The sequence below is a fragment of the Echiichthys vipera genome (assembly GCF_963691815.1).
Source record: "Echiichthys vipera genome assembly, chromosome: 15".
NCBI classification, from domain to species: domain Eukaryota; kingdom Metazoa; phylum Chordata; class Actinopteri; order Perciformes; family Trachinidae; genus Echiichthys; species Echiichthys vipera.
Window position 1 is genome coordinate 23,524,786 of NC_139840.1, and position 26,631 is coordinate 23,551,416.

At 42.3% G+C, this 26,631-nt stretch overlaps 2 protein-coding genes across 2 annotated transcripts in view; both read left to right on the forward strand.

Moving 5' to 3' along the window:
* Window positions 1-1,273: 1,273 nt before the first annotated feature.
* Window positions 1,274-3,404, forward strand: LOC310958226 (putative neuropeptide Y receptor type 6; the record flags this gene model as incomplete). The annotated part of the gene is made up of 2 exons (XM_083929075.1): window positions 1,274-1,680; window positions 2,690-3,404. 2 exons carry the CDS (start codon window positions 1,274-1,276, stop codon window positions 3,402-3,404), a joined length of 1,122 nt encoding a protein of 373 aa, XP_083785201.1.
* An 8,415-nt stretch (window positions 3,405-11,819) lies between these two features.
* Window positions 11,820-26,631, forward strand: part of rem2 (RAS (RAD and GEM)-like GTP binding 2) — a gene marked incomplete at its 5' end in the record, with an annotated part of 23,195 nt that continues 8,383 nt past the window's right edge. Inside the window, 3 exons of the mRNA XM_083928999.1 lie at window positions 11,820-12,150; window positions 14,260-14,333; window positions 23,721-23,898. Of these exons, the coding sequence (XP_083785125.1) occupies window positions 11,820-12,150; window positions 14,260-14,333; window positions 23,721-23,898 (583 nt within the window). The remainder of the gene's footprint in view (window positions 12,151-14,259; window positions 14,334-23,720; window positions 23,899-26,631) is intronic.

Genomic DNA, 26,631 nt, shown 5'->3' on the forward strand with positions numbered 1-26,631 from the left:
TAGTTGTTACACGAAAAAAATTGTCTCGATGGGCGTGAGGCGGGGTAGACCCTGGACAGGACTGCAACCCTCTTGCTGTGAGGCGACAGTGCGAACCACCACACCACCGTGCCACCCAGATAAGATACCATGCTTGGTAAATTGCTGCACTAGAAATTCATTTATGTGTTGAACTATTTTTATTGATTCACTCTTACTTCGCCGTGACATAATTAGCATTAGTTAATTAGACATTAACTTTGCTCATATAATAATTGATGAGAAAACGTGTCAACATACAAATTGGATACTGTATGTGAGTCTAGACATTTGAAACACCTGCATGTATCAGTTGACAACTCCCAGAGCCTTTAATTTAATCAATCTTCAAAGTGTTTTGGCTTGTTTTGTTCAGGTTGTTGTCGTGGGATGCAGCAGGGAGCAGCTGAATCAATCCGTCAAACTGTTTGCGACACTGTTGAAATTCAGGGCAAATGTTGCACATTCTGCTCAGACATTGATGTAAAATCAATTATTCAGAAAACCTTCCCAAATGTCAGCTTGTAGACAGCCAAAGTCTCTAGCAGCAAATAAGTGACTTGTTTACTTATGGGGATGAATGGTTTGTTTACTTGTGGGGGCTCAGCCTAAAACTATATCCCCCTGGGAACACACAAGCTCACTTCCCCTTTTTTAAGAGAAGTCTCTGCCCGTACTATGTGCTGCCGAGGTGAGTTGTCTTGTTTGTGTTGTGATGCAGTTGACCTGCTGATGCCACAGAGTATTTGCTGCTGAAGTCTCAGAGGAGGGCGGGGACTAGACTGTCTGGATCATCAGGCTTGTCAGTCAGAGCCTGGTGAGCTCTGAATTACAGGTGATTAGGCACCCATGGAGCTGCAACTATTATAAGCATGAATAATACATAAGAGATGGTTGATTGAAACGACTTTAGAATTTTTGTGTCTCTAAAAACTCCTGATTTTGTCGACCTTGCTCTCACAGTTGTTAGTAATTCTCCTCACCTCTAAATGTGCATCTCTCGCCTGTCTCATCTCATTTGCAATTTCTCACATTGCTTCTTGCATTCTCTCCTCTTGACCCCTGTATCTCATTCCGCAAATTCATTCCCTTCATCCAGCCTTTCCCCTCCTCTTCATCCTCAATCCTATTTCGTAGAATTACTCACATTTTTTCCCCTGGTACTGATGCACCATCTTCTCTTTCTTCCTCGTCTGCCCAACTGTCTCAAAATCTGTCTCCTCCCAGTGATATCTTGTATGGTCATACCATTACCATGCCTGCCATAGTCAATCTCCTTTTCAATGTCGTCTCCACCAACACCACCATCTCCTTCACCGTGGTGCTGCCCATGGTGAGCCTGGTCTCTCTTCTGGTGGGGGTCGGAGGTCATCTCCTGCTGTGGTTGGTGCTAGTGAGGAATCCCCGCAGTCGCTCCAAACCGAGCTCCATCCTGCTCCTCAACCTCAGTCTGGCAGATTTGGGCGCCCTGCTCACCCTGCCCTGCGTCCTTCTGAGTGCTAGTTTCCAGAACTGGCAGCTCGGTGGCGGGACCTGTGTCCTCCTGGGGTTCATGACTTCTGTGACAGTGGGAGTGGAAATCTTCAGCCTGGCGGCGTTGTCGGTGCTGAGGTATCGTATTGTTGCACCGCGGACGAGACCACCTGCAAGCCTGACACAAGTGTGAGTGTGTATCCTAAAAGATAAGAGTGCCGATATTATTTTCTAACTGTCAACATATTCCATTAAACCACCAACCATTTAAAAGCAAGAAAAAAATTGCGTCATAAACCTTCTCGGATTAGAGCGAATCTCTAATGTGTTTAGAGTAACAGAATCTTGATTTATGTTTGATCGGCGCTGCATAGTTTGATCTGAGTTCCGTGAGCCTAATAGGCTGCATGGGTCCGACAACACCAGTTCCGTAAACATTAGTAACTGTTTGGTAGCTTCATTCTAGCCTGGTGCTAGGGCCAGGTCGACTGGGAATCTGTCTGAACGGGAGAGGGGCCAGACGTATCTACCAGAGCAGATTAATATAAATTAGTATTACTCATCCATTTAAATTAAATTAAGGCTTAACGTTATGCACAATTAAGAAGATGGCTGCTCTGGGTGCAGTCACAGATGGCTAACAAAGGATCCATCTACATATTCGCCCATTTTTTGATTAGCCGGGAGTTAGGCAGTCTATGATAAATATTCACAGCTGAAAATAGTCTTGAAGTAATTGTGCTATTTACTTCAGTATCGGCTATAGTACCCAGCTGTTTGAGGGAGTTATTCAGCCTTTTTTTCTTTTAAAGAGCCCTTTTCAAATCCTCCACACAATAGCTTTAAAGATTTAACAGCCTGAAATCTGATTTTGATACAATAAAGGAGACAACTGTCTCAAACAGTTGCTTAAGTGATCGTCTCATGTAGTCAGTCGCCTGCCAGAGTCAACTGCTCACCAACAACAACCCAGAGGCAGTAAAGAGGAGGATTAAATCAAAACGTCCAACAAAAAGCAGAAACATGAGCATTCTTCTTTATCACAGGTCATTGCAGACTTTATAGATCAACAAATTGTTGGCTAATTCAATCATATCAAACTGCCACTATTCTTAAAGTATATGTGACCTATTTTTCCTGACACACGTGATCCTCCTGCACAACAAACAAACCGATGCACTGTCTTCCTCTTCCACAGGTTATGCACTGTTGTAGCCATTTGGCTGGTCTCTGTAACCATGGCATTACCCAAGGTCACCTACATCAGTTTTGACGGGGGTTGCACATGGGCAGTGGGCCAAGAGGAGTGGCTGTTCTTCCTGGTCCCTGCTTTCCTGGTTTATTACGTGGCCCCCCTCTTCTGTATTGCCGTCAACTGTGGTCTCATCATCTCTCACCTCCACGGCTGCAGGGGCACTCTGGCTGCCGACAGGCGCAACAAGAAAGCTACCGCTCTGCTGATTGGTTCTACACTGGTTTTTGCAATAAGCTGGTTGCCGTATTATGCGCTTGAATTTGTCAATGTTATGTCCCCTTATGTTAGCTCAGCAGCTTCTCCCATCAGCAGCTTTGGGCGTAAGCTATCTTCAACATCATCATATTTCTCAGCCACCTCTCCCGGGCCAAGTGAGGAAACAGAAACAAGGGTGTCCCTGCTGTGGGAGGTGGGGTCTCTGACTGCCATTTTGTTGGTGTGTCTGGCTCCATGCTGGAACCCGCCACTCTACTTCCTGTTGTCCCGCCCGGCTGTGCGTCAGCTCCGAGCCCTACTGCCCCCCTTCTTTCATAAGCACTTAGGAAAAAACCCTGTGCAGCGCTGGCGTATTGCTCCTGCTCCTCCCCCACGCCTGCCACACCCTCAGCCCTCTGCACACTCACTAACTCACCATACTCTGACACACACATTGACTTAGTAAAGTTAGTACACACAGCCCCCCATGAAACTATTCATGTTTCCCCTCACAAGAAACACTGTATAGCCGAATACATGAATCGCAACATGCTTTGTATACACATGCTATTGTGTTTGTCCTCTTTGCTTGTGCAACATTACAGTAAATGTAAAAAAAGGCTCTAGGCAACAGTGTGTGAGCCTCTCAGATGGATCACAGTGAATCATAAACAGAATGCATTATGTACCATAAAAACACACGGTTTATTTTCCTCATCACAATGCCAGAGTCACTAAGCAAATCACTGTCCAGGCAGCTTGCAGAGGAAGAGAACCTGCAATTCAAATGACTGGAGAGAACATTTCACAAGGAATTTACAAAGGAGTTACAGTTTATATCAAAGCGTCCATTAAAAAATTCAGGTCACTGAACTCAAAGAGACATCTCTAGAGCCCCCACGTGGGACCTGAACCTCCAATCTTAACAGCCTTTTTCAGGGGCTGAAGGACATCGACTGAGCCCACATTGGCTGGCATAAACCATCCAAGCAAACAAATCAAATTCCCAATTGAGCTTTTAAACAACCATGCCCTAACTGCAATAAAAAAGAGCATCTAATAAATATGACAGATAGCATGTGCACAGTTTGAAAAGAGCTTTAGCTGTTTCATGGGGCTACTGTAGGACATCATACATTGCATCTAATAGATTACAGCCAGCCTAACCCTGTAACCCTATTACTAAGCTGTCTGACAGATCAAAAAGACTGGGGATACGGGCAATGCCTGCCTCCCTGTAAAGCTCTTGGTTGCGATATCTAAATTCAGTGTCATCTCAATAACCTTGTGAAAAGAGGCCTCTTTGACACAGGAAGCTTTAATAGAAGCTGTCTTGTTTTGCTCTGAGCTTGAACGTGGAGAGGTGCTTATTAAATTGGGATTTGACACAAAGAATCACATCAAAAGACGACTGCATGGGGAAAATAACTTCTTAACAAGTGGAGCCCATCTGCATCTGCAGTGGTTTAATATCATAATGTAAAGGGTATGTCATGTTCTTGCTTCTTTTGACAAATTGACTGCGGACGAGTAATTGGATTTTTTGTTGTCGAGCTTCATGTTGAGAGATGTGAAGTAGTGATTTCAATTTATTGCTGTATTTGGAAGTTGGAATCACTGGAGCCACCCTGCAGCATTAGGCTATAAAATGGGCTGGATTTGCAACTAATATGGAAATTATAATCAGAAAAACAAGACAGACATATTTAAAGCAGTAGTTCAACATCTTGGGAAATAAACATATTCACTTTCTATAGAGAGCTGCAGGAAAAAGTCCTAAAACACAGAAATGAGTTAGAATTATTGGATTGCCAGTTCCCTCGTCTTGAGGTCAGTAGGTTTTTTGAGTGGGTTTTTGTTTAGATACTTTAAATAAGGTCTGTGGTGAACACATTTTTTGTTCCACAAAATAAAAAAAACTTCAGTCAATACCTGTGAATTTTGAAGCTTGTAAGTGTCTTTAAAAAGGCGGTAGCTAACAAGTGGCTAAATGAGACTACAAAATCCATCACTCCATACAAGTGAAATCAGTTGGAAGCTAGTGGGTGTTGTAGTTCAGTCATAGCCCAACATTAGCTTTTTACTTCTGGGGATTGCATTTACGCTTCAAAAATCACATTTCATCCGTTAAGATCATCTAACTTGACATAACGTGTAAACCACAGAGCATATTCTCTGCAATAATCCCCAAAAATCCAGTGAAAAAATCCCATTGTTTACTTGTTGAGGAAACAAGAGCAATGCTAACATCCTTCCGGGTAGACCCCCAAAAAAATCCACCTCTGTAGCACTCAATTTAAAGAAACCACTCTGATGTCTTAAGCTACAGCCAGCAGATAGTTAGCTCAGGCTTCTCTGGCTCTGTCTGAATGTAACAAAATCAGTTCCTTTTTTAGTTCACTAATTAACGTGTTGTATCTTGTTTGTTTAATTCATAAATAAATCAATAGGATAAAAAAATGAAGTGTTAAGATGACAGCTTGTGGTTTTACAGTGGGTTATGTGCCAGACTCTTGGCTGGGCGCAGTGACTTCCTGCAGCTTCTGTTTGTGAGTTTGTCTCAGAGAGCAAAATAGTGAAACACCTAAGTTGTCCAAAAAAACTAGACGTGCAAAAATAAGTTGTAGTAATCTTTCATTTACAACAGTTTAATTTAACTAGAAGGCCAAAAGTAATTCACTCCCAGTTGTGTCATTATGATCTGTGGATGACAGGCATAAATACATCCTCTCTCTCAGACCTTGCTGTGCTCATCTAATTGACAGGCATAAATTCTACCATGGTTACCTCTTGACCTCCTGACATCTCCCAGACTGCACCGTGGCACATTATAATGACACAGTCTTTCCCTTAGGCGGGAGACGGCAGCTTTTCGTTGATACCGTCTTCGCGGCTAATGAGAGCACTTATCTCTGTCATCCGTCTGTGCGCCGTGATCCTCTCACACAGTGAAAGGCACAAGTGAACTCTGATGTCCTGATGAGACTTCATTAAGTCTGCAGATTAGTGAATCCTAAAAAAATGTAAGTCATGCTCAGCAGGCCCAGTCAGAGGATCCTTCCCATTTCCATTCAGTGTGTTTACTGAGCCCCTCATGTGTCTGGAGGCCTGTTGAAGTGAGATCAGCCAGCTATGAACAGTGGTGAGCAGAAAGAGTTACAAAGTGAGAGAGGAGATTATCCTCTGAGGCGTTCAGGGGACAGCGATTGTAACTGAGGGACTTTTTATCGTCTAGATGGGTATTTCGGAAAGGTATTGATTCTTTGAGTGTGACAGCAAAGACCAACACTTACCTCTTAATAGCCTTAAGAGAGTGTCACTGAACACAATCTAACCCTCCCTGTGGGATTTGAATAGTGTTCACTGACATCTGTTTAATACAACAAGATATAGACTAATTTACAAATACGCCTTTAGCCATGCCAGCATGTTCACACATCATGAATGACTGTTCCTCTCACTAGACAGACCTACGATATGTGTCAATTTTTTTGTTTTAAAAAGTGAGAGGAACACAGTGTTTTTCAAATGCTACCTTTCAGAAACTTTCAGAAAGCATCATCTCATCTCATCTTTAACCGATTATCCGGGGTCGGGTCGTGGGGACAGCAGCTTTAGCAGGGGACCCCAAACTTCCCTTTCCAGGACCACATTAACTAGCTCTAACTGGGGGATCCTGAGACGTTCCCAGACCAGTGTGGAGATATAATCTCTCCACCTGGTCCTGGGTCTTCCCTGAGGCCTCCTCCCAGCTGGATGTGCCTGGAACACCTCCCTGGGGAGGCGCCCAGGGGGCACCCTTACTAGAGGATCCTGAACCACCTCAACTGGCTCCTTTCAACGCAAAGGAGCAGCGGCTCTACTCCGAGTTCCTCACGGAGTAGAAATATTAAAGCATGGTCATTATTTATCTGTGTGAATGCATCTTTCATCTGACTCCATTGTTTCTTTTTAAGAAGCTCATTCACTGCGACCTGTGCCTACTTCAAAGACAAACACTTATTAGTAATGTGCTGTAAAAACTTTTTGAAACCAGTTTGTGATTATGCTTTGAATGTGTCTTTGTTAAAAATGAGTTAAAACACTTGATTTAAAATTATTTCATGTTCCCTTCTTTAAGACAAAATAAACCTTTGAACTTCTTAGTTGTTATTTTGTCAAGTTGGTCGCCAAGTCCTTGCATCATTATGTTAAAGCTTATTGTAGAGTTAAGGAATCATCATGGTCTTCTTAACTTAAGCAAGTAGTTTTAATTCACAATGTTAGCCACTTGTTTAAAACAGTGACTGTTTTACAATGTGTGCCAGTCGCTGGTAAATATGTTTCCCTTAATTGAGAATGTATGAAAACATACTTTAGGAGACAGGGCAAGCAGCATTTCACTGCACCTGGCTTTTCCGTTAGAGAAGACATAGGATGCTCTAATTTATGCTGGATTCATTTAATATTAAAGATAGTAGATGTGAGCATTCCTTGTGAACATCAGTCAGGCCAGGTGGTACCGGAGTTGAACACCAATGTGTCTTTAATACAACGAATAAATGAATAATAACAGGTTTTGCAACATGAATGGCGAGAGGAAACAACGTCTTAAAGGGGATTCATTTGGAGGAATGTCATGCAGAAGGCAACAGAAAGCAATAAAGTTGTGAATGTAATAGCAGTGCAGTTGCAACCTTGGCTTGGAGACAACAACCTTAACAACGTTTGTGCCAATCAGTCTACAACATACAGTATAATGACAGATGCCCCCCCCCCCCCCCCCATCGCTATCAGAGTCCAGTCAGAGCCAGTAGAAAACTGATGGGAGATATGACCAAAGAAGGTTTAAAGTCTGGGACTGAATGTGTTATGGGACGCTGGTTTTATTCCTCACATATTTCACAGATATGATCTGGGCCTGTGATGTTGTTGGTTCAAGAGGGGGTTTGTAAAGAATAAGAACCAATGAATTTTCCACTAAGAGTTCCAGTTAGTCACAGAGGGGTGTAATGTTGGCAGCACTGGTGATGGACTTGAAAACAAAACAAAAAAACATCCTTTTTTCTGATTTCAGCTCCTCCCCAGTAGTCCCACAGTAGACATTATCCAACTACGACAAGTAAACAAGCCCTTCGTGTGTAAACTCAGTGAAAAGTCAGACTGCCCCTTTAAATCCTCACAGGCAACTTATTCCGGTCATTTGAGGTAGTGGCAGCACAATAAAACCTCATTCCACTGCACGAACACTCGCTTCTCCTCCTCTCCGAGACGCGTCTCTCTGCCTCCCTCTGGTGGCCGCTTCGCCTGCTCCACCTCACGGCGACGATAAACGGATCCTCTGCCGTCAAACCTGAAATAAAAACACCCTGGGAACAGTTTGACACATACTTGTACATTTACACCGGAGGCGCTGCTCCACCCTCACCAACCCTCCCTCCTCCTCCACCTCCACCCAACCCATAGGAAGATCACATCCACTCAAGGACGCGCCCCCAATACACACATTACAGAGAGAGAGAAAGACAGAGGGGGGAGATAGAGAGAGAGAGAGAGAGAGAGAGAGATGCAGGTATAAACTGGAGGTGGGGAGGGAAGCGCAGTCGCTGCTGACCGTTGGAGCGCCAAAAGGGCGAGAGGGGATGTTGTTGTGCTGATGGCTTTCTTTCTTCTCCCCATAAGAACTCGTTTCTTGTTCCAAGCGGAGACGCAGGTGTAGCCTCTTTGTCCAGCCAACTACCTATCCCAGCTTTCCGTGCGCCGCACCTCTCCTTTTAAAGTCACCGGAGGAGGATTTTACGCGCCGGGAGTGGGAAGAATAGCAGCATGTTAAATGAGATGTGGCGCGTCTCTTTTGTGCGCCGTCTGTTATCGCCGCTGTGAGTGTGATGCCGGGTCTGCGCCCAGCACAGATGACTTGAACCGAAGCAGACGGAGGCGCTTGCAACTGCAGCACTTGTTCCATAAAGAGAAGACTAATTGAACCATGGCTGACCAGGTAAGGCCACACATATTTTCTCCACCTTTTCCTAAACCAAGCCTGTGCGCTCTGCACAAAAGCCCAGAGACTACACAGGTACACTACACACCCTCTGATGTGAACAGCGCGAGGTTTAATCCTTGTTTTGTGCAGCACACTTTCTCCCTGTCACATCATGTGTGTGTGTGTGTGTGTGTGTGTGTGGGGGGGGGATTTGGAGCGTTTTTCACCGTTACTCGCAGGATATTTCCCCCCAGTGTGTCGGTGCTGCTCCACGTTGACTTCATAGTAATCTTTAGTGTTTTTTACTCTCCATAAATGTATATCTGTTTCTCTCTCTCAGTGGCCCATAATCCCATTGATTCCCTTTTTAATTACTTTATTACATTGCATTATTATAAGCCGTACAGTGAAAAATAGTTTGGAAGAATCAAAGTACACCAGACAATAGGCTGTAGCTGGAAAAGAAGCCGCAGACTGTGCCATTGGCCTGAGAAGACGAAGGAATCCAAACATTGCCTGTAGTATTAATTTTGTATTGTGAACTGTTGTTTGCCCTAGTTTCTCGACAGCATGGCGAGAGAAGGAGATTAACCCTTGACACACCGGCTCAGCCCGCGGTCAGAATGCCCTGTCTCTGCATGTATAGCTCCCCTGAGCGGCCCTGACAATAAAGGACCCATGCTTAATTGATTAGCTCGTTCAATTAACCTAATTGAGCTTCCCGCGTGGGCCTGTATGAATGATGTATGGGTGTGCGCGTGTGTGTGTAAGCAGCTATTGTACACAAGCAGCCACACCTCGACTGCGTGTTATAGATGTAGATAGATATATACATGCATACACTTACATAGATATACATGTTGCTGTACTATACCCACAACTATATACACAACAATACATTACACATTACTACACCATACTATATTCATTGCAATACATGACATACACAACTCTATTGTCTACGGTACAATGCTATTCCTTATTATGCTTTACTATATTATACTACTATATATTATACTGTGTTGTACTATAGGCTATGTTTTACTGTACTATACTATACTTTATCATACTCTATTATACTCTACTACTATACTGTAATGTATTGTGTTATACTAGGCATTTACTGTACACTACTATTACTATATTATAATATAGTATACCAGGTGATAATTTACTGTACTATACTTTATTATACTGTATTATACTATACAACTATACTATACTGTATTGTATTATACTAGGCACTTACTGTACTACACTATACTATTACTATATTATAATGTATTATAGTATACCAGGCTATATTTTACTGTACTATACTATACTATATTATACTGTATTTTGCTATACTATTATACTATACTAAACTATACTATTAGATATTTTACTGTACATTACATTACATACATTACAATACATTACACAACACTACACCATACTATATTGCAGTACATCCCATACACAACACTATCGTCTACTATATTACACAACATATGCTCTACTATACTTATACAATACAACAATAAAGAACATATGACTATGACAGTACATCACATTACACTACATATACTGTTCTATACTTCACTACACACTGTACAATACTACACTACATTATACTATGCTATGTTCTCTTTCCCTACATCACATTTTATACAATATTGTGCTGTACTATACAATACTACACAATACTGTATTTTACTACACATTATACTAAATATTATCTGAAGTGCAATTACTCTACTGCATATATTTTACAGTATATTGGTATGAATGCTATATTATGATAATCATACAGTATGTAAAGGATGCTATGAAAACAAAGCAAAAGCTGCGAATGTCTATTCTATGGCGGACAGAGTTGCCAATTTATTAGGTACACCCGTACAATAAAACAATCCAATACAGTCCTCCTGAGATAAATCCTAAATCTGTGAACCGTATAGTGTTTTTGTTGACACTGTGTCAACGATGTGCTCATTGAGCTCATAGTAATTTGTCCATGCTCCTCCGTGGTGGTGCTGAATTGCATTTCATTTTCTTCTATTGTGTTCTTGTAACTGGGCCAATACCTTTAATTAAGCACCAATACTGTACTTAGCTTAGCCACAGGCACACGCTGGGAAACAGAAGCCCAGGGGTGCTGCTGGAGCTAAATTAATTGATGTATTAATATTGATGAGGGTTGTCTATGGTTGACCTGTGGCTGCAAACACACACGCTATTATGCGCACGCACGTACACACACTTTTCTCAGCCAAACTATTGTCCTGTAGAAAACCATTGACAGCTTTCAATCTTTTCTATAGGGATGGAGATCAGGACTGTTTCTGACCCATTTCCATGTGAATCCATGTGGAAGTCACTATGTACACACTGTACAGTATAGAGCCACCTTATAGAGCATTTAAACCCTCATTACACACAGCTGCAGCCTCTTTTCCTCTTCCCCTCCCTTGTGTTTATTTCTCTATGTACCTCTTTCTTTTCTTCTCTGTATGTGTGAGTCTGTGTCCTTATCAACCTGCTGTCTTTTAGCATCTTCTTTTCTTGTGTCATTCTTTCCGCAGCTACTCTTGCCCCCCCCCCCCCCCCCCCACACACACACACACACCCACACACACTGTCCCCCTCCTCCTCTCGTAGGTTTCCCTTTGACACCATCTGCACCTTCATCAGCATCTTTCTTTCACACTGCCACTTATCTGACTTACCTCCGCTGTTATCTCCTCTCTCCTTTTTACACACATAGGCGCACACACGGTCGAAACACCCTTCCCCCATTACTCAGTGATAACACTGACCAGAATAGACAGTGTGTCACAGGTAGATCTGCAGCCTCTTTGGTCAAGTAATGTCCTCCTTTCGTGACTTACTTACGTAATTTTGTCATCTGTCTCAATTTTATTCTAGTACAGTATGTTTCTCACCACGGCTCCCCCGCTGCGGCGTGGAAGCACACCCCTGCCTCTCAAACACCAGCTGCGGAGGGAAGAGGCTGTGTCGGAGGACTGCGATTGGATCCCGGGCATAGAGGCGCCTGCCACGTTGCCTATAAGTGACACAGCGGTGCCTCGGGATGAGTCATTCAGCCAATCAACAGCCGCCCAGTCGGCTTACCACAGCCACGGCGGGGCATTGAGGATAGTGCTACTGGGACAGAACGGCGTGGGCAAGTCATCGCTGGCCCTATCGCTGGCCGGGCAGTCGGACAGATCCCTCTCAATAGACTCTGAGACACAAGCATTTGGTAAAGACTGATAGGGATTGATGGAGATTTTTTTTGTGGCCACCTGTTTTCGCACTGGCAAACCTCTTAAAATGAGTCTCAACTTTAGAAAAACTTCATTCAGACATTAAGTGTGGAGTTGAAATGGTCACGATGATCCAGACCAGCTGTTTATCCCCTTTTGCAGCTATTATGCTAAGCTATGTGGCTACAGGTTAGGCTATTTAGTGCATGTAGACGTAACGTTATGGTAATGATTGGTAGTTGGATTGTTTGCATTAACTTTGGACGGAGCCAGGTCAAGTTTTTCCCCCCATTTCCAGTCTAAATGCTGAGCTAATGCTGCGTTCCAGTTGAACTCCGAATTCAGAATTTCGGAGTCAGAAATTTCAGCAGGCACGGCCCCTCGGAAAAATCCAACATGGCGGCAGCCAACATCAACAGTAGTTAAAGCTATAGGAATACACTGTTTCTTATTTGTGTCTCACATAATTGTACACACAGTGCTGTCCATCTTTCATCTGTGGACATGTTGCTACAGTGTTTGAATGCACAAAATACAGCAACATTGTTATCAGCTGGTATTGAGGTAAATGGCACCATAAGCTAACCAGCTGCTATTTGTATTTAATGGACATATATGAGAGAGGAATCAATCTTACATCTCCCTTTAAAATGGCAAAAATTAGCCGTATTTGGCCTCTGTCAGCCACTAGTTCAGTCTGTCATACAGCTCACTGCAACGCACAGAGGACGAACAGCCCTGGTTCTCAACCAGCCAGTCGAGCTAGCATCAGTAGGAAGCTTCTCTCCATTATGCATAAAGCTGACTTGCCCCTGACTCAGGCCATACAGTATTCATTACTGCCCATATAGTACACTTGTATTCATGCATCATGAATGCAGAAAAAAAGCACTTCCATCAAAAGACCCTGTACAGCTTGTTTCCATGATGGCGCTGCCATTCTTTTCCTGAATTTTGATCAAAGTAATAAATAATTCTATAAGTTACACATCAAAATTAAGTGGGGAAAAAAACAGTAATCAGCACCTTTTTAATTAACATTTTTTTTACACCAGATGCTCTAGCAGCGTATCAGCTCTGAGTGGCTTAGCACCTCACCAATCAATATGTGTCCTCACCAACTAATTACCAGTAAAGGACAGCAAGACCTGATTAACACCTTGTACCTTAAGATAGAGATGTCATTTATCAGCTAGGTTCTCCAGTCTATTTCAAGCTATTTTGGGTTAATGTGTATTTTAAAAGCTGTCATGCAATTAAAGGTAGTGTATTTTCTTGAATTTTATCGATGCAGTCAAATGGTCAACAACCATTTTTATCTTTGTTTATTTTTAACTACAGATTGTCTTTGTAATTTACCAGTTTTCTCGAGTCCTTATAATTAGTGTTATTATTATTATCTTTGACAACAAATCCCATGAAAAGTCCCAACCAACAACAAAATGATTCCATTAACATAAGTAAGTATTATCTGTGAAGCCTGATATATTATTGGACATGACACTGAGCCAGTATGTTAGACTGAGTGATGTTTTCCTTCATTAAGACAAACATGGCTACTGTAAATTGTTTTGAGTCAATCCCACGTGCACTCTTCTGCTAACATGAAAAAAACGATATTTTACTGGATGTATATTTGTCCACCACTGGAAAAAGAACCCAGTATTTTTGAATGATAAAAATATTTATCTGTTCCTCCCTTTTGAAATGATTTACATGTTCAGTAGCAAAAGGCATCAGTTGAATGCTACGGATAGGTTAGGGAAATCGGAACGTATTGAATTTTTGTCAACAGGCATATCCTGAAATTGGAGTATGAAAAAGTCTAGGTAGGAATGCACGCATAAAGATAAGCAGCAGATGTCTAAAATGGGCTGCGGTAACAATTTCCAAACATGTCATGGCCTCATAACCCAATTTAAATATCTTCCCGAATCTCATCTAAGGTGTCTAGAGTAGGTCAAGGACATTTTGTAAGACATAGATTAACTTGTCAACATTTCCAGGCAGCAGTCTTGACTCTATATTTGTATTTTAATTTATATTTGATGGCAGTGTGGTGTTTCTCCTTACACTCTGATGTGCTGACGGGTATTTGCTTGCAGGTGAAGGCTACGAGAACTCAGTGACAGTCGATGACGAGGACAGCAAAGTCATAATTTTCGACAATTGGAAACAGGTGAGTTGCTGACTGTCAGCTTCGCGCCTCAGTCACTCTGTCCTGTTTATCTTGTACAGTTTAGACCGACGGCCCGTCTTTTTATGCTCTGGTGACCACCTTTTTTAAGCCACCATTCGTTTCTTTTTGGTTTGAGGTTCACTGCCTCTCCACAAGAAATGGAAAAAGCCATTTGTTCAATTTCTGTGATGGGCAAATTATTTGTGTGTATCCAAGTGTAAAGAGATGTACATACTTTAGCTCTTATGCGTACAAGTGTGTCACTGTGTGTACACTGCGCAGGCAATCCTGCAGAAGCAGTGGTGCTCGTTGTACTCAAGCCTTTTTGAAGTTCTCTCATTCGGGAAAAGTGGAAATCACTCTCTTGTTAACCTTAAATCTACAGTTAACAAGAACAGTTTGGCAAGGGCTAAAACTGCCACGGCTATGCATCATCAACCTTTTCAGTGTCAGTGAGTTAATACGACCCTGTGGTAATGGTTTTTGTTTGAGCAGGAAAAACTTGAGAGCAATAAGAACATGTCAAAAAGCTCCTCGTCACACTGAAGACAATTTGCCAAATCTAAAGGCATGCAGTAATTGATGCTTATTAATGATGTGATGGAAAGGTCGAGCGTCTAATTTGTGTATAGGGTGGATCATCTCTAATGCATCCTATTCCAGATGTCCACTCGGCCTTCAGGGGCTCTCCCCCTAAGGTTAAATTATTCACACACAGCTACATTTAGCTCTGGGGAGTTCCACTTCTTCACTTTTTCTGTGAGCTCTCTCCTCCCTTTCTCACCCCCAATTTCGTTGCCCTTCCTCCCTGCAGCTGTCATCATCTCCAAATCTCCCTGTCCATTCGCGCTCTTTGTTGCTTGCTCGCCTCTCTCTACTGGCCCTTTTCTGCCATGGTTAAATCTCGCAGAGAGTTAATTACATTTGTTGGTCTGTGCGTGTTAATACGAGGAAGGGCATTAAGGCTGAAGCAACAGACCCAGGCCAGCGGGAAGCTTGGAATAACTCCAGGGCAATCAGCAGTGCGGGGAGGCAGAGAGGACTGGACAGCGTCCCAAATCATCTGCCAATTTATGCTCATGTTTTTGGGCTTTTTCTCTGGTAATGCCAATGGATAAAACATGCACATACAGATACAAACTTGCACAAACAGAGTCAGGTGTGCAGACAGATGTTGTCCAGCTGCCTAACGTGTGTTGTGACCTCAAACTGGCACAGCATGAACAGTGGCAGGAGGAAAGGCTGCAAGTGTTCTCCGTGGGGCACCCCAACCTACACCCAAGTTACCATAGCAACACACACACACACACACACACACACACGCATACACACATACATACACTTGTGTACGCACAAACAGGGCTGACTTAATCACTCACCCACACATAAGATCATACTAGAACAGTCAGTCAGTCATCCAAGGCTTTGGGCTGTGGGGCCTCTTATGTACTCTGGCCGGGCCAATCATCCTTTCCCTTGCAATACAAACTGCCAAATAAGATGAAAAACTGTCACATTCACAGTCAGCGATTGTTCCTTCAAGTGATTTCTTGGCTTGACTCACAGCTGATTGACACATGAAGTTGGAGCTGTAATTTTCCCAACTGCAGTGCAGGGAGCGGCACACGACAAACTGCAGGTAGACATTACTTTGAGTATACTGTATATCTACTGATAGACGTGTGTGTGTGTGTGTGTGTGTGTGTGTGTGTGTGTGTGTGTGTGTGTGTGTGTGTGTGTGTGTGTACGTGCGCATGCTGCATGGGCATTGTTTAATGTGTTACACACTCCAGCATACACATATACAAGAGGCTGAGAGTCTGCTCAGCCAGACGCTGGGACGCAGTGAGTGTTGTTGACGTCACAGTGGTTGGATGATTTAAATAAGTCATCCATGGGCCCAAAATAGAAACACTGGCACACTTGGCCTTGACCTAGCCGGACCATGCTGCCCTTCGCCTTTAGCCTGACATTGGTTGTGTAATGCATCTCTTAAACAACCCTGGGTTCTTCTGTATGAAGGGAACCTAGTAGGAAATTGAGGTCACTGAGGACCAGAGGGGCCTTCTCACCCATTTTCCCGTAATGTGAGTTTATCTCTCTCAGTGTTTGTGCGTCAGCGCATGTGTCTGAATTCATTCCGAACTCGAGCCACTCTAGGAGTTTCCATTATTATTTGATGGCTTGAAATTAAAATATTTATCAAAGACAACCAAAAGGTGCAGCCGGAGGCCTGTAAAAATGTAGGCCAGTGATGTATGTGTGTATTTATCAGCATGCAGTGAGGATAATTTGCTGCTACCCCCGGAGGACAGGATCGTTTATTATGTTAAAGCAAATTAGAGAAAAGGTCTGTAATTTGGGAGAAGATAATTGCCGCTTGACCACATTCTTTTGCCCGATTAGGAGCGAAGAAAAACATTGTTCCACCGTCCAGTTCTTGGAACAGAGACAGATTGCCGCGTTGCCTCCAGTGGGTTCCTTTCCCTGGACATTTTTCTCTTTCCTGTTTTGCTGTTTTGTAGCCTTATGTAAGTTATGAACTACTTCCAGTATCTCGCTTCAATCCACATAAGCTATTATACCTTAAATTGATTGCTTTAGTCCCCGCCGCGAGTCACTGCTCAATTAATTTGTGCGTAGAATACTGTGTGAACCAAAATCAAGAAATGGAAAAGCTACATACTGCAGGAATAGATATCAAAATCCAGTTCAAATTTTAAATGGAGTATTTGGTTGTTTATTTTCGATTGAGCTGAGCAAGAGCTGTACAACTGGCATTCATTAGCTAGTTGTCTAGCATGCTAGCAAATTATAAACATCAGCTTTTCATCAAGCTCATGAAAGATTTTTTTAAAAATGTCTCTCAACTTAACTGTCAGCTGTAAGTGTCATTCACAATGACTTTAATACAAAGATACATTTTCAGGTTTCACAAATTTTGATTGTGCACCATTTCATGTTTTCTTCAGCTCATTCAACCTCAGTCACAGAGCCTTAAGGCTACAGGTAAAGAGGCAGAAAATGTTAATAACTTAATGTGATTCTTGGGTCCTGGAGGTAAATCCTCATTTATCCTCCCTCCATAGGGGGTCAGAGGTCGGCGACATTACATAACAGAATCCCTGTAACCGGTAGGGATTCAGGGATTTGCTGACCACTTCAGCAGGGCGGGGGCTCCACCTGCCATAATTTTAAAGCCTGAATCTGGGTCATGTAGGGACACTCATTGTGTGTGTGTGTGTGTGTGTGTGTGTGTGTGTGTGTGTGTGTGTGTGTGTGTGTGTGTGTGTGTGTGTGTGTGTGTGTGTGTGTGTGTGTGTGTGTGAGAGAGAGAGGTGTTTTGTGGTCATGGTATACAATAGTACCATTTGATGATGATATGGTCATTTGTGGTCGTTATTCGCTCTGCTTATGCATGTGTGTGTGTGTGCATGTGCGTGCTAGCCAGTGCTGGCCAGATGGCCTTTGTAATATATTTCCTTGGGGAAGTTCTGTCTCTGTGCAGCAGAAAGCAAGTGAGAGAAAAACAACAAACCCACTTACTCAGCATTCCATCTGCTCTAAGCTTCCTCATCCTATTATCAGGTTTTGACTTAGCCACCAGAGCAAGGTACTCCGACGTCCCCTCTTCTTACTTCTGTGCCCCTCCCCTTCCCTGTCTTTCTTTTCATTCCCTTCATTCATCACCCCTGCATCTTAATTGATCCATCTGCTTTTTCATTTTGCCCTGACAGGCAGTCAGACTGATCACAAGCCAAAGAAGCAGATGTGTGTGAAGCACATGTTTGCTTGTTAGAAAGCTAAATAATACCATTAGCATCTGTGTGTTTATCTGTGCACTGTGTGGATGTAGGTGCAAGCAGGTGGGGATGTGTTTGACCTTTTGTTTCCATGTAAATGCCTTAGGCTGCTTTGCTCATAATTCTAGTTCTGTAAAGCAAATTACTTGGTAGCCAATAGATTGGAACAGCTCAGGTTCTGTGTTCCAGGTAGTGGATATACGGTGTATGTTGTATAATGAGGGATGCACACATGCTCTTGAAGGATCAAAATGTGCCCAAATGCTGTGTTTTCTGTTCAAAACTGGAAGAAATAATAGAGTGCTTGCAGAGCAATAGCATTTTATGCAAATGATGCCTGATAAGTGATTCACTGTCCTCACCATTAATGGTACTGATGTAGTGCCTGGCTCTAGAAAGTTGGTGAGTGTGTTTTTGAGTGCATGCTAATGTATACGTATAGTTTTAGCTTGTGAAACCTGCTCAGTGGTATGGTAAAGGATTTTTTTAATCCTAACACAACGATTGCTTGCACAAACTGTGATAAATCTCATTTTCAAAAAGAAAAATCACATCTCTGCTGTACTGATAAAAGCAGAGTCGGAAACCATGCTTCCTGTCAGGTTTTAATTGATGCGTTTTACTTATCTACATCTGCGCCAGAAACAGGAAGTTGTGGAGAAATGAATTCTTTGAAAGCCTGGTTTGTGACCCCTTTTTATTGGTTGTACAGATAAGCCATTTGCAATGGCGTTTGAAGGCGTTTAAGCAGAATGAGAAGCTGCATCAGAGGAGTAAGAAGAGCTCCACCAATATATTCATGCTATATTATCAGCTATTGTAGGTATTACTATACATATCTGTATTGGTGTATATTTCAGTAAGTAATGAGCAACAGAAATTACAGTACAGAAGTGACAAATGTGTTTATGGTCATTTAGAAAGAGTGTTGCCAATATCCTGTTCAGTACAAGCTGTTACGGTTCTTTAAAGACCAAATTTAAGAGATCCTTAAATCTTCTTTACATTATGTGTTTATGGCCTCAAGAATTCAGCACTTGTGGTAAGTTTCATAAAACTAAAACGATCAGTAAGATTGATAATCATACATAGTCATAAATGATGGGCAACGACGTGAGGCGTTTGGCAGACATTGCAGGATGTAGCCCAAAGCAACAATCGCCCACCATTATTTATTCATAATTTCATTATACTGTAAAGCCAACATTGTTGGTGTAGCTTTGAATACTAATCAGTTTTGAACTTATTTATCATCCAAGTAGAAGGGAGCTCAGCCTCAGCATTTGGTCATTCTCAAATATGTATTGAAGCATTCGAGCGCTGTATCACCTACTTTGAATGTTATCACTCCATTGAATGGGCGTTGTCAGTAGTTATCAGCCATATTTGTTAGAAGGAGCCTGCTGCATCTACTAGTAGGTTCAGAAGGCCGTTATCATCTACTCACATGGTAACCGATGCCGCTAGCAACCTTGGATAGATTTAAGCAACAAAACTACTTGGTTAGGAAAATATAGTGGTTTGGGTTCAAATACATTCATGGTGTTAAGAACATTAAAAAGGAGCGTTACTTAAGAAAGATAACTAAGAAAGTTACATTATAGCCTATGCTATTGGTATGTGAATGTATTTATATCCATGAGCATTAATCTGCTGATATAACCGCCTGCATTCTTCTGGGAAGACTTTCCACCACATTTCGGGTGCTGGATGATGCGATTTTCTTCCCATTCAGGTTGATGTTAGATGGTGTTGACACACGGCTTTCAACTCCATCCCAAAGGTGTTAAGATTGAGGTCAGGCAAGTCTGTGCAAGCCAGATCATCCACAAAACACCTCTAAAAACAAGCCTTTATGTTGAAACAGGAAAGGGCCATGGCCTTTTCTTCCCAATTGAAACTAGTGAGAAGATCACAGGCAAGGCATCCCAGAAATCCAATAACCAAAAATTTGGCTGAAAATGTTGCGTTTAAGTCGGATCCCATTGCTTGTAGTAAGAAGCTGATTGATAAAATAGGTTTTCAGGGCCTGGAAGAATAAGTTCCTTAATTAGAACTGTGTGTTCGTGTGGGTTTCCTCCCACCATCAAAACACGTGTCCTGCGATAGCGCTGGCATCCGGCATAAAACCTATGCCACATCAAATATGCAGATCATAAAATCACATTTCCATATACCAACTAGTTGGAAACAGATGTTCAACTGTGGTGGCCCCTTATAAGGGAGCAGCTGAAAGAAGAAATAAAAATTGGTCCTAAATCAAACCATAAAGAACAGCCCCAGAAAAAAATAAAACACATTTATTATTGCCGATATATTTGTCCAGGTGTTTGTGTGGCAACTCCCTTAAGCTGGGAGATGTGTTTGAGCGGCAAGTTCACTACGCTAATAAATAAACAAGTCAACTCACAAACTGTCAAGGAAAGACATTTTCTTACACTTTTCCTTATTAAACAGAAAAATAAAACTGTACACATTCTGAGTTAAAGTTTCTCTCTGTCACCAAACCAAGATGTTAGCTTAATTAACTCGTTAACTCACCAAAACACATTTCAGACTGGACCAAAACAAAATAAATAAAACTATCACCAACTGTGGTCTGGTTGAAATAAGTCCTTAATTCACAGAGTAAGAAGTGAAAAGAAACGGCAAAGCCACCAGACTCCATTGAAGAAAAAAATAAAAAACGAATTTTACTAAGCAGATCATCGTAAAAAATAAAAAACACACACTTCATTGAAACTGGAGAGAAACAGAATAAAACACACCAAAACAAGGTGGTAGTGTAGCAAGGTGAGGAGCGCACAGGATGATGCCAATCACGTGAAACCTCACAACAAAGCATCCATATTTCAGAGAAATTGCATATCATTTGAATATGACTCTATGGGCTTGGCTTTTGTTTGGTGTGTTAGTCCATGTGATTGTGTGTATATGTATATGTATCGGGGGGAGTAGGTATTGACAGATGGCCTGCTCTCTGTGAACAGAGAGGAGCTGCTTAATCGAGAAAAAGAGAAGGGGAGGGGGGGGGGGGGGGGGGGGGGGGGGTTGGCACTGTCCTGAGTTACTCTGCCTTCGTTTTAAAGAGGGATATTTATTTGGTCACAGTTTTCCTCCTGAAGCGTTCCATCACACTTCTTATCGATGTCCACTGTTTGTACTCTTGACAAGGATTATAGCCTCTCTCCATATTTCTCTCCCTCTCTCGGTCTTGTTGTTTCCAATCTTCCTCCTCATCCCTAAATCAGACAGTGACAGGTGGCGGAGCAGACTTCCACGCCAATGGCTCCCTCCCCTTCTCCTTTCTCCTCCGCTCCCTGTCTTTTCCTGTGCTCCATCAAACGGACAGGGTGCCAAGTCACTCCCCGTGAATATCCTGCTCCAGGGTCTGATCCGATACTACTTGGCTGCTTGAGACAATGTGAATTTTTCAGCCGTCTGAAACTCTCTGGAGGGCAAAGATTTACCATTGAGGCTGTGGATGTAGGGCTGTGACTTCACTACAAGAAACCTAGCCTGAAAGCCAGATGAACCTTCCGTGCTGTCATGTTTCATTTACTCTGGCAGGTATAGTAGGCTACGTCTGGCCCCTCTCCCATTCAAATAGATTTCCAGCTGGCCAGATCCTGGGGAAGCCAATCACAACCGTTTATCTCATGTGGGGTGGATTTGAGACGATGACTGACAAAGGAGCATCATATTTACTAACGTAACTCACGTTCTCTATCCAGCGCAGCTTACCAGGCTCACAAAGATCCAACCGTCAAACTATGCAGCGCTTATGAGATATGAATAAAGATTGTGTTACTGTATTGCCTATTTCTCGCCTAAAATGTTTTCAGAAACATATTTTAGTGTACTGTTTAGCTTAAACTAATCAGCACCATTGTCTGTTTATTGTTTGGGGCAGGTATCATGTCATTTTATCAAAGTTGTTTCATAGAAAACATCTGTCTAGTACAGGGTTGAAGTGGGCAATAAGACTAAAACAAAATGTTGGGCCATTAAATATAACAATGACCTGATACTGCAGGTGCTGAAAGGTTCGTAGAGCTTTACACTTGGTTTTAAATTGTGTTTTCTTGATCTGAACACAAGAAGACATCCAAGACACACCGTTCACATCTGTGTCTATCATGTGCCCCCCTTATGTTCAGATTGTTTTTACAGCCTACGTCACTTTCTCTAGAAGGCCAAAGTGCCCCGCACACAGTTTTTATGTTCTCACTCTTGCCAGTAATGTTAGTGGTTGTATCGGTAGAGCTGGAGATATCTTTGTCAGCAGAACCCAACGCATCACCTTCCGTAGGGCAAAGCGATGGATGGTCATGCGACATTTGTCCAACTTATACTTATTATTTGTCCAAGTTATAGAGGGTTGGTACGTCCTGCATTGATGACATATTTTCCGGTTACATCCTTCTTGGGGACCCAACAGGAGACCACCTCTGCAAGGGGTTTGAGTTATCGGATCACAATGCGTCTTGGTTGTCGTTTACACTTGTGTCTAGAGCTGTCCACCTGTGATCCAAAGTGTAAACAAGGTCTTTGAGGCCACTATGAGACCACTATGAGCGACACCTTTCATATTACTTAAGTCATTTGATCTATAGTTCAAATAGATATCTTCCATATTAGTGCAGCTAAGAGGGGATATGAGGAACCACATGGTTAAAGGTTGATGTTCTTTGACCATATTCTGAACAAAATCAGTAAATCATATAAAAAGCTACAATGCTGTGTGACACAAATTTTGCGTACTTAATCCTGATGACCCCAGGCTTCAGACTTAAATCCAAAATTGGATTGCATTTTACTCCGCAGTTCACAACGGCAGGGAATTAATTTCACTAAACCCTGAACCGTATGGCAAAGTCCCTCCCTGCGTCTAATGTCACTCACCAAATTAGCAGACCTTTGACTGATAAATTATCAGGGCAACAAATGATCAGCTGGCAGGGATTCGGCCACACAAGCTTCCTGTATATGATGGCTTTAGTTGAGATTTAGTTCAGTAAAAGTCAGTTCAAGGTACAGTCAGGAAACCCTTGCTGTGACCTATTTTACACCTGTGGGTCACCTTCAGTCCAGTGTAAATGTGGTTGACAGAATCAGGGAGAGAAAGTGAGAGAAGACAACAATGTCAGTTCCAAGCTCCTGTTTCTGCTGGAGCCACTCTGACTAATTGAGCATCTGTGACAGAAAGTCCCTATGGGATGTTTCGTGGTCACTCTTAAAAGGGTCAGGAGACTCGGAGTAAAGTGTGTTGTGTGTACAGGCAAGTTGGGCAAAGCTTCATCTGCGTCCTGTCATGGGACGGTGATAAAAATTTGAGTGCTACCTGTCTGGCTTTGGCACTGATGTCCCTGCAGTGGCAAAGCTCCAGCACAACAACACAACGACTTGAGGAGGAATGAGAATTTAAATATGTTGTTCAGGGACAAATTGTTGATTTGTTGATGGTATGTGAAGGATCTTGCGTAATGTCTAAGTACTTGACCTCTCTTTATGTATGGAGTACTAATCAGCTCCACTGAGGTGTTGTTTTGTTAATGTGTACGTGTGTGTATGTATTCCCCAGGACCTGTCCACTCTACAGTGTGATGTGTGTATCCTGGTCTTCTCAGTGACGGACAGGCGAAGTTTCCACCGCACTGCCCAGCTCCGCCTCCTCCTCAGGGAGTCCCAGCCACAAACACCAATCATCCTGGTGGGCAATAAGAGCGACCTTGTCCGCTCCCGTGAAATCAGTTCAGAGGGTAAGTAGAGTATGGAAACCTGTCGCACATGCTTTGCCAAAACCCCTCCCCCAAACAACGATTGTCCAATTATAGCTTAGTGCCCATATTTAGGATTGACAGGTCAGGCAGTAGATTTGAATGCATGTGGATAGAGGTACTCAGTATTGTCAGTATGGGGAATGGTGTGTTTTTTTTAGCCTTTCCAAAACCAAAACAGAAGCACAAATGTAAGGGATGGATTCAACAGTGGGTATATCTGCCCTAATGTAAGCTGCAATTGCTTGTCCAGCTAACTTGCCAAACACATTAGTAAGTCCTTCCCCTAAAAGCCCTTTCTTTTGTTACATTAGAAGTTAAACATACTGTATGAAAATAGTGGTTACCACTGTCGCCTCACAGCAAGAGGGTTCCTGGCTTGAATCCCGGCTGGGGCCCTTCTTTGTGGAGTTTGCATGTTCTCGCCGTGTCTGCTTGGGTTTTCACCGGGTTCCTCCCACAGTCCAAAGATGTGCATGTGTTTGGTTAATTGATTACTCTAAATTGCTCATAGGTGTGTGAATGGTGGTCCGTCTCTGTCCGTCTCTATGTGCCCTGAGATAGTCTGGCGTACTGTCCAGGGTGTACCCCGCCTCATACTGATGTCAGCTGGGATCGTAGTTTGTTTGGATTTGTAGTTAGCTTATTAGCTTTCTTACAAATGTGAGTGGGGTCACATCTAAAAAAGAACCCAGGAGTCCAGGTTTCACTTCAGCTCTTTGTTATATTATATAGACCCCTTTTCTCATTTTAAAATGACTCAGCTAGAAACATTTTAACTGAGTCACGGAGCTAACATTAGCTTAATTAGCTAGCTAGCTACAGCTAACAAAATGTGCCAATATCAGTTGTCATTCAGCTGACAAAATTGAAAGTCAGCGGTTACAATTGAGGATCTCGTTTTAGTCTATCTCTGTCTCAAGACATAGCAAAGGCAACCGAGGAGAGCTTAGCAAACGCTTAGTGTGCATCTGCACAGACACAAACACCAGGTTGCTGGGTGAATGACGCAAGAGAGGAAACACACCAGAAATTATTGAACTGTACTCCCTTGTTTGCTTCTTCTTCTTTTTTTTTAAACCGGCTTTTCAAGCAGCTCACCAAATGGAAAAGCTCAAATGGAAAATTTCTTGTAATTACAGTGATCTGGTAGATGTTTTTGTGCTGTATATGTGTAGTTAGCCCCCCCCCCCCCCCCCCCCCCCCCACACACACACACACACACACACACACACACACACACACACACACACACTAACACACATACAGACACATATTCCCCGGGAGAACAATGGTAGTGTGCTTTGTGCAATTACTCATCTATCCCATTTATTTACCCATTTTTCTCTTTGTCTTTGCCTTGGCTTATCCGCCTCTCTGCCTGGATATTTTACTAGAAATCTTCCTCCAAGCCGACATCAGTCTCCATTAGACTCTTCTGGGATCTATCTTAGATCAGCAAATCAATTTCTTCCCTGTTTACAAATCCCATGGCTAAATGCTCCTTTGGTAAACTCCTTGTGGGAAGAAAATTGTCATCTATTATTGTTGTAATGGGGTGTAAATGAAATCTATTCACCCCCATGTTTTTTTTTAATCTTAATTATAAAGTGTAGTATAAATATGCTTTTTTGACAAATCTACAAATTGACCAAAGTTGGGGAAAAATGTAAACACAAAGTATTTTTCATACATTCACAGCTAAAAGTACCAACCTGCATTCATACTGGCCAACCTTCACAATTTTCCCGGGAGCCTCCCAGTTTCTCACCAAGGATGAATCGGTTCCTGTCATTCGTATCAAAGAGCTGTTGAAAAGAATGGGCTCATTTGCGAATGTTACATCACTAGTTAGCGTGCTGACATTAGCATTTAGCTGTGTTTCAGCTGCACATTTTTGCTTCAGGGTTACTGTTACAAACATAAATCACCCAGTCGTTGTGATAAATTAAATGACACGTTTAATCCTGATGTGCAAGATAATTCCAACTTAAATACATCTGTATTTTGAAGGATAAACTGTAGATTTGCAGGTAAAAAATTACATCATGAAGACAAAGATGCATTCTATACAAATCCATTAAATATATCACAATTAACAGAAAAGTGCTTGTGAGTGTGTGTGTAAAATGGATAACAGATGAGTAGACTAAAGCCTCTAACTAATGCCAAATTTGCCCCTATTAAAGATTGACGGTGATGAATAATTCATGCTGATGATTATTTAGAGTTTTGTAATCAATTTAAATACATGTGCATGAGATTTGTTTTTGTGAGACAGGTGTATTTTTTTGGTTGATTGTTGTCAAGAAATCCTCATTCCGCCCCCTGACACAGTGAAATAAAAGAAAAAGTCCATGGGGGTGAATAATTTTATAGACATTTGTAAGTATTGTTTTACAGTTTTTCTCAATTGCTAAAACACTAAACCCTGTTGTCTGAACCAATTTCTCTGTTGCCTGAACACACTGATTGAATCAATCACTCTTTTGGCAAAACCATGAGCACTTTTCACCTGTTTAGACACAACTTACCAACACATTTTCATTGTGATTCACATGTGCTGCATAATGGTGAGCACAGGTGGCAAAAGTCAAACACGATTAAAGCACGGTTGTCACTACTTGAACACAACAACTCAAAATTGATAACACTTGTGGCTAATGATGTGAGGAAATATATAAAGTCAGTTCAGAGAGCACTGATTTGAGAGGC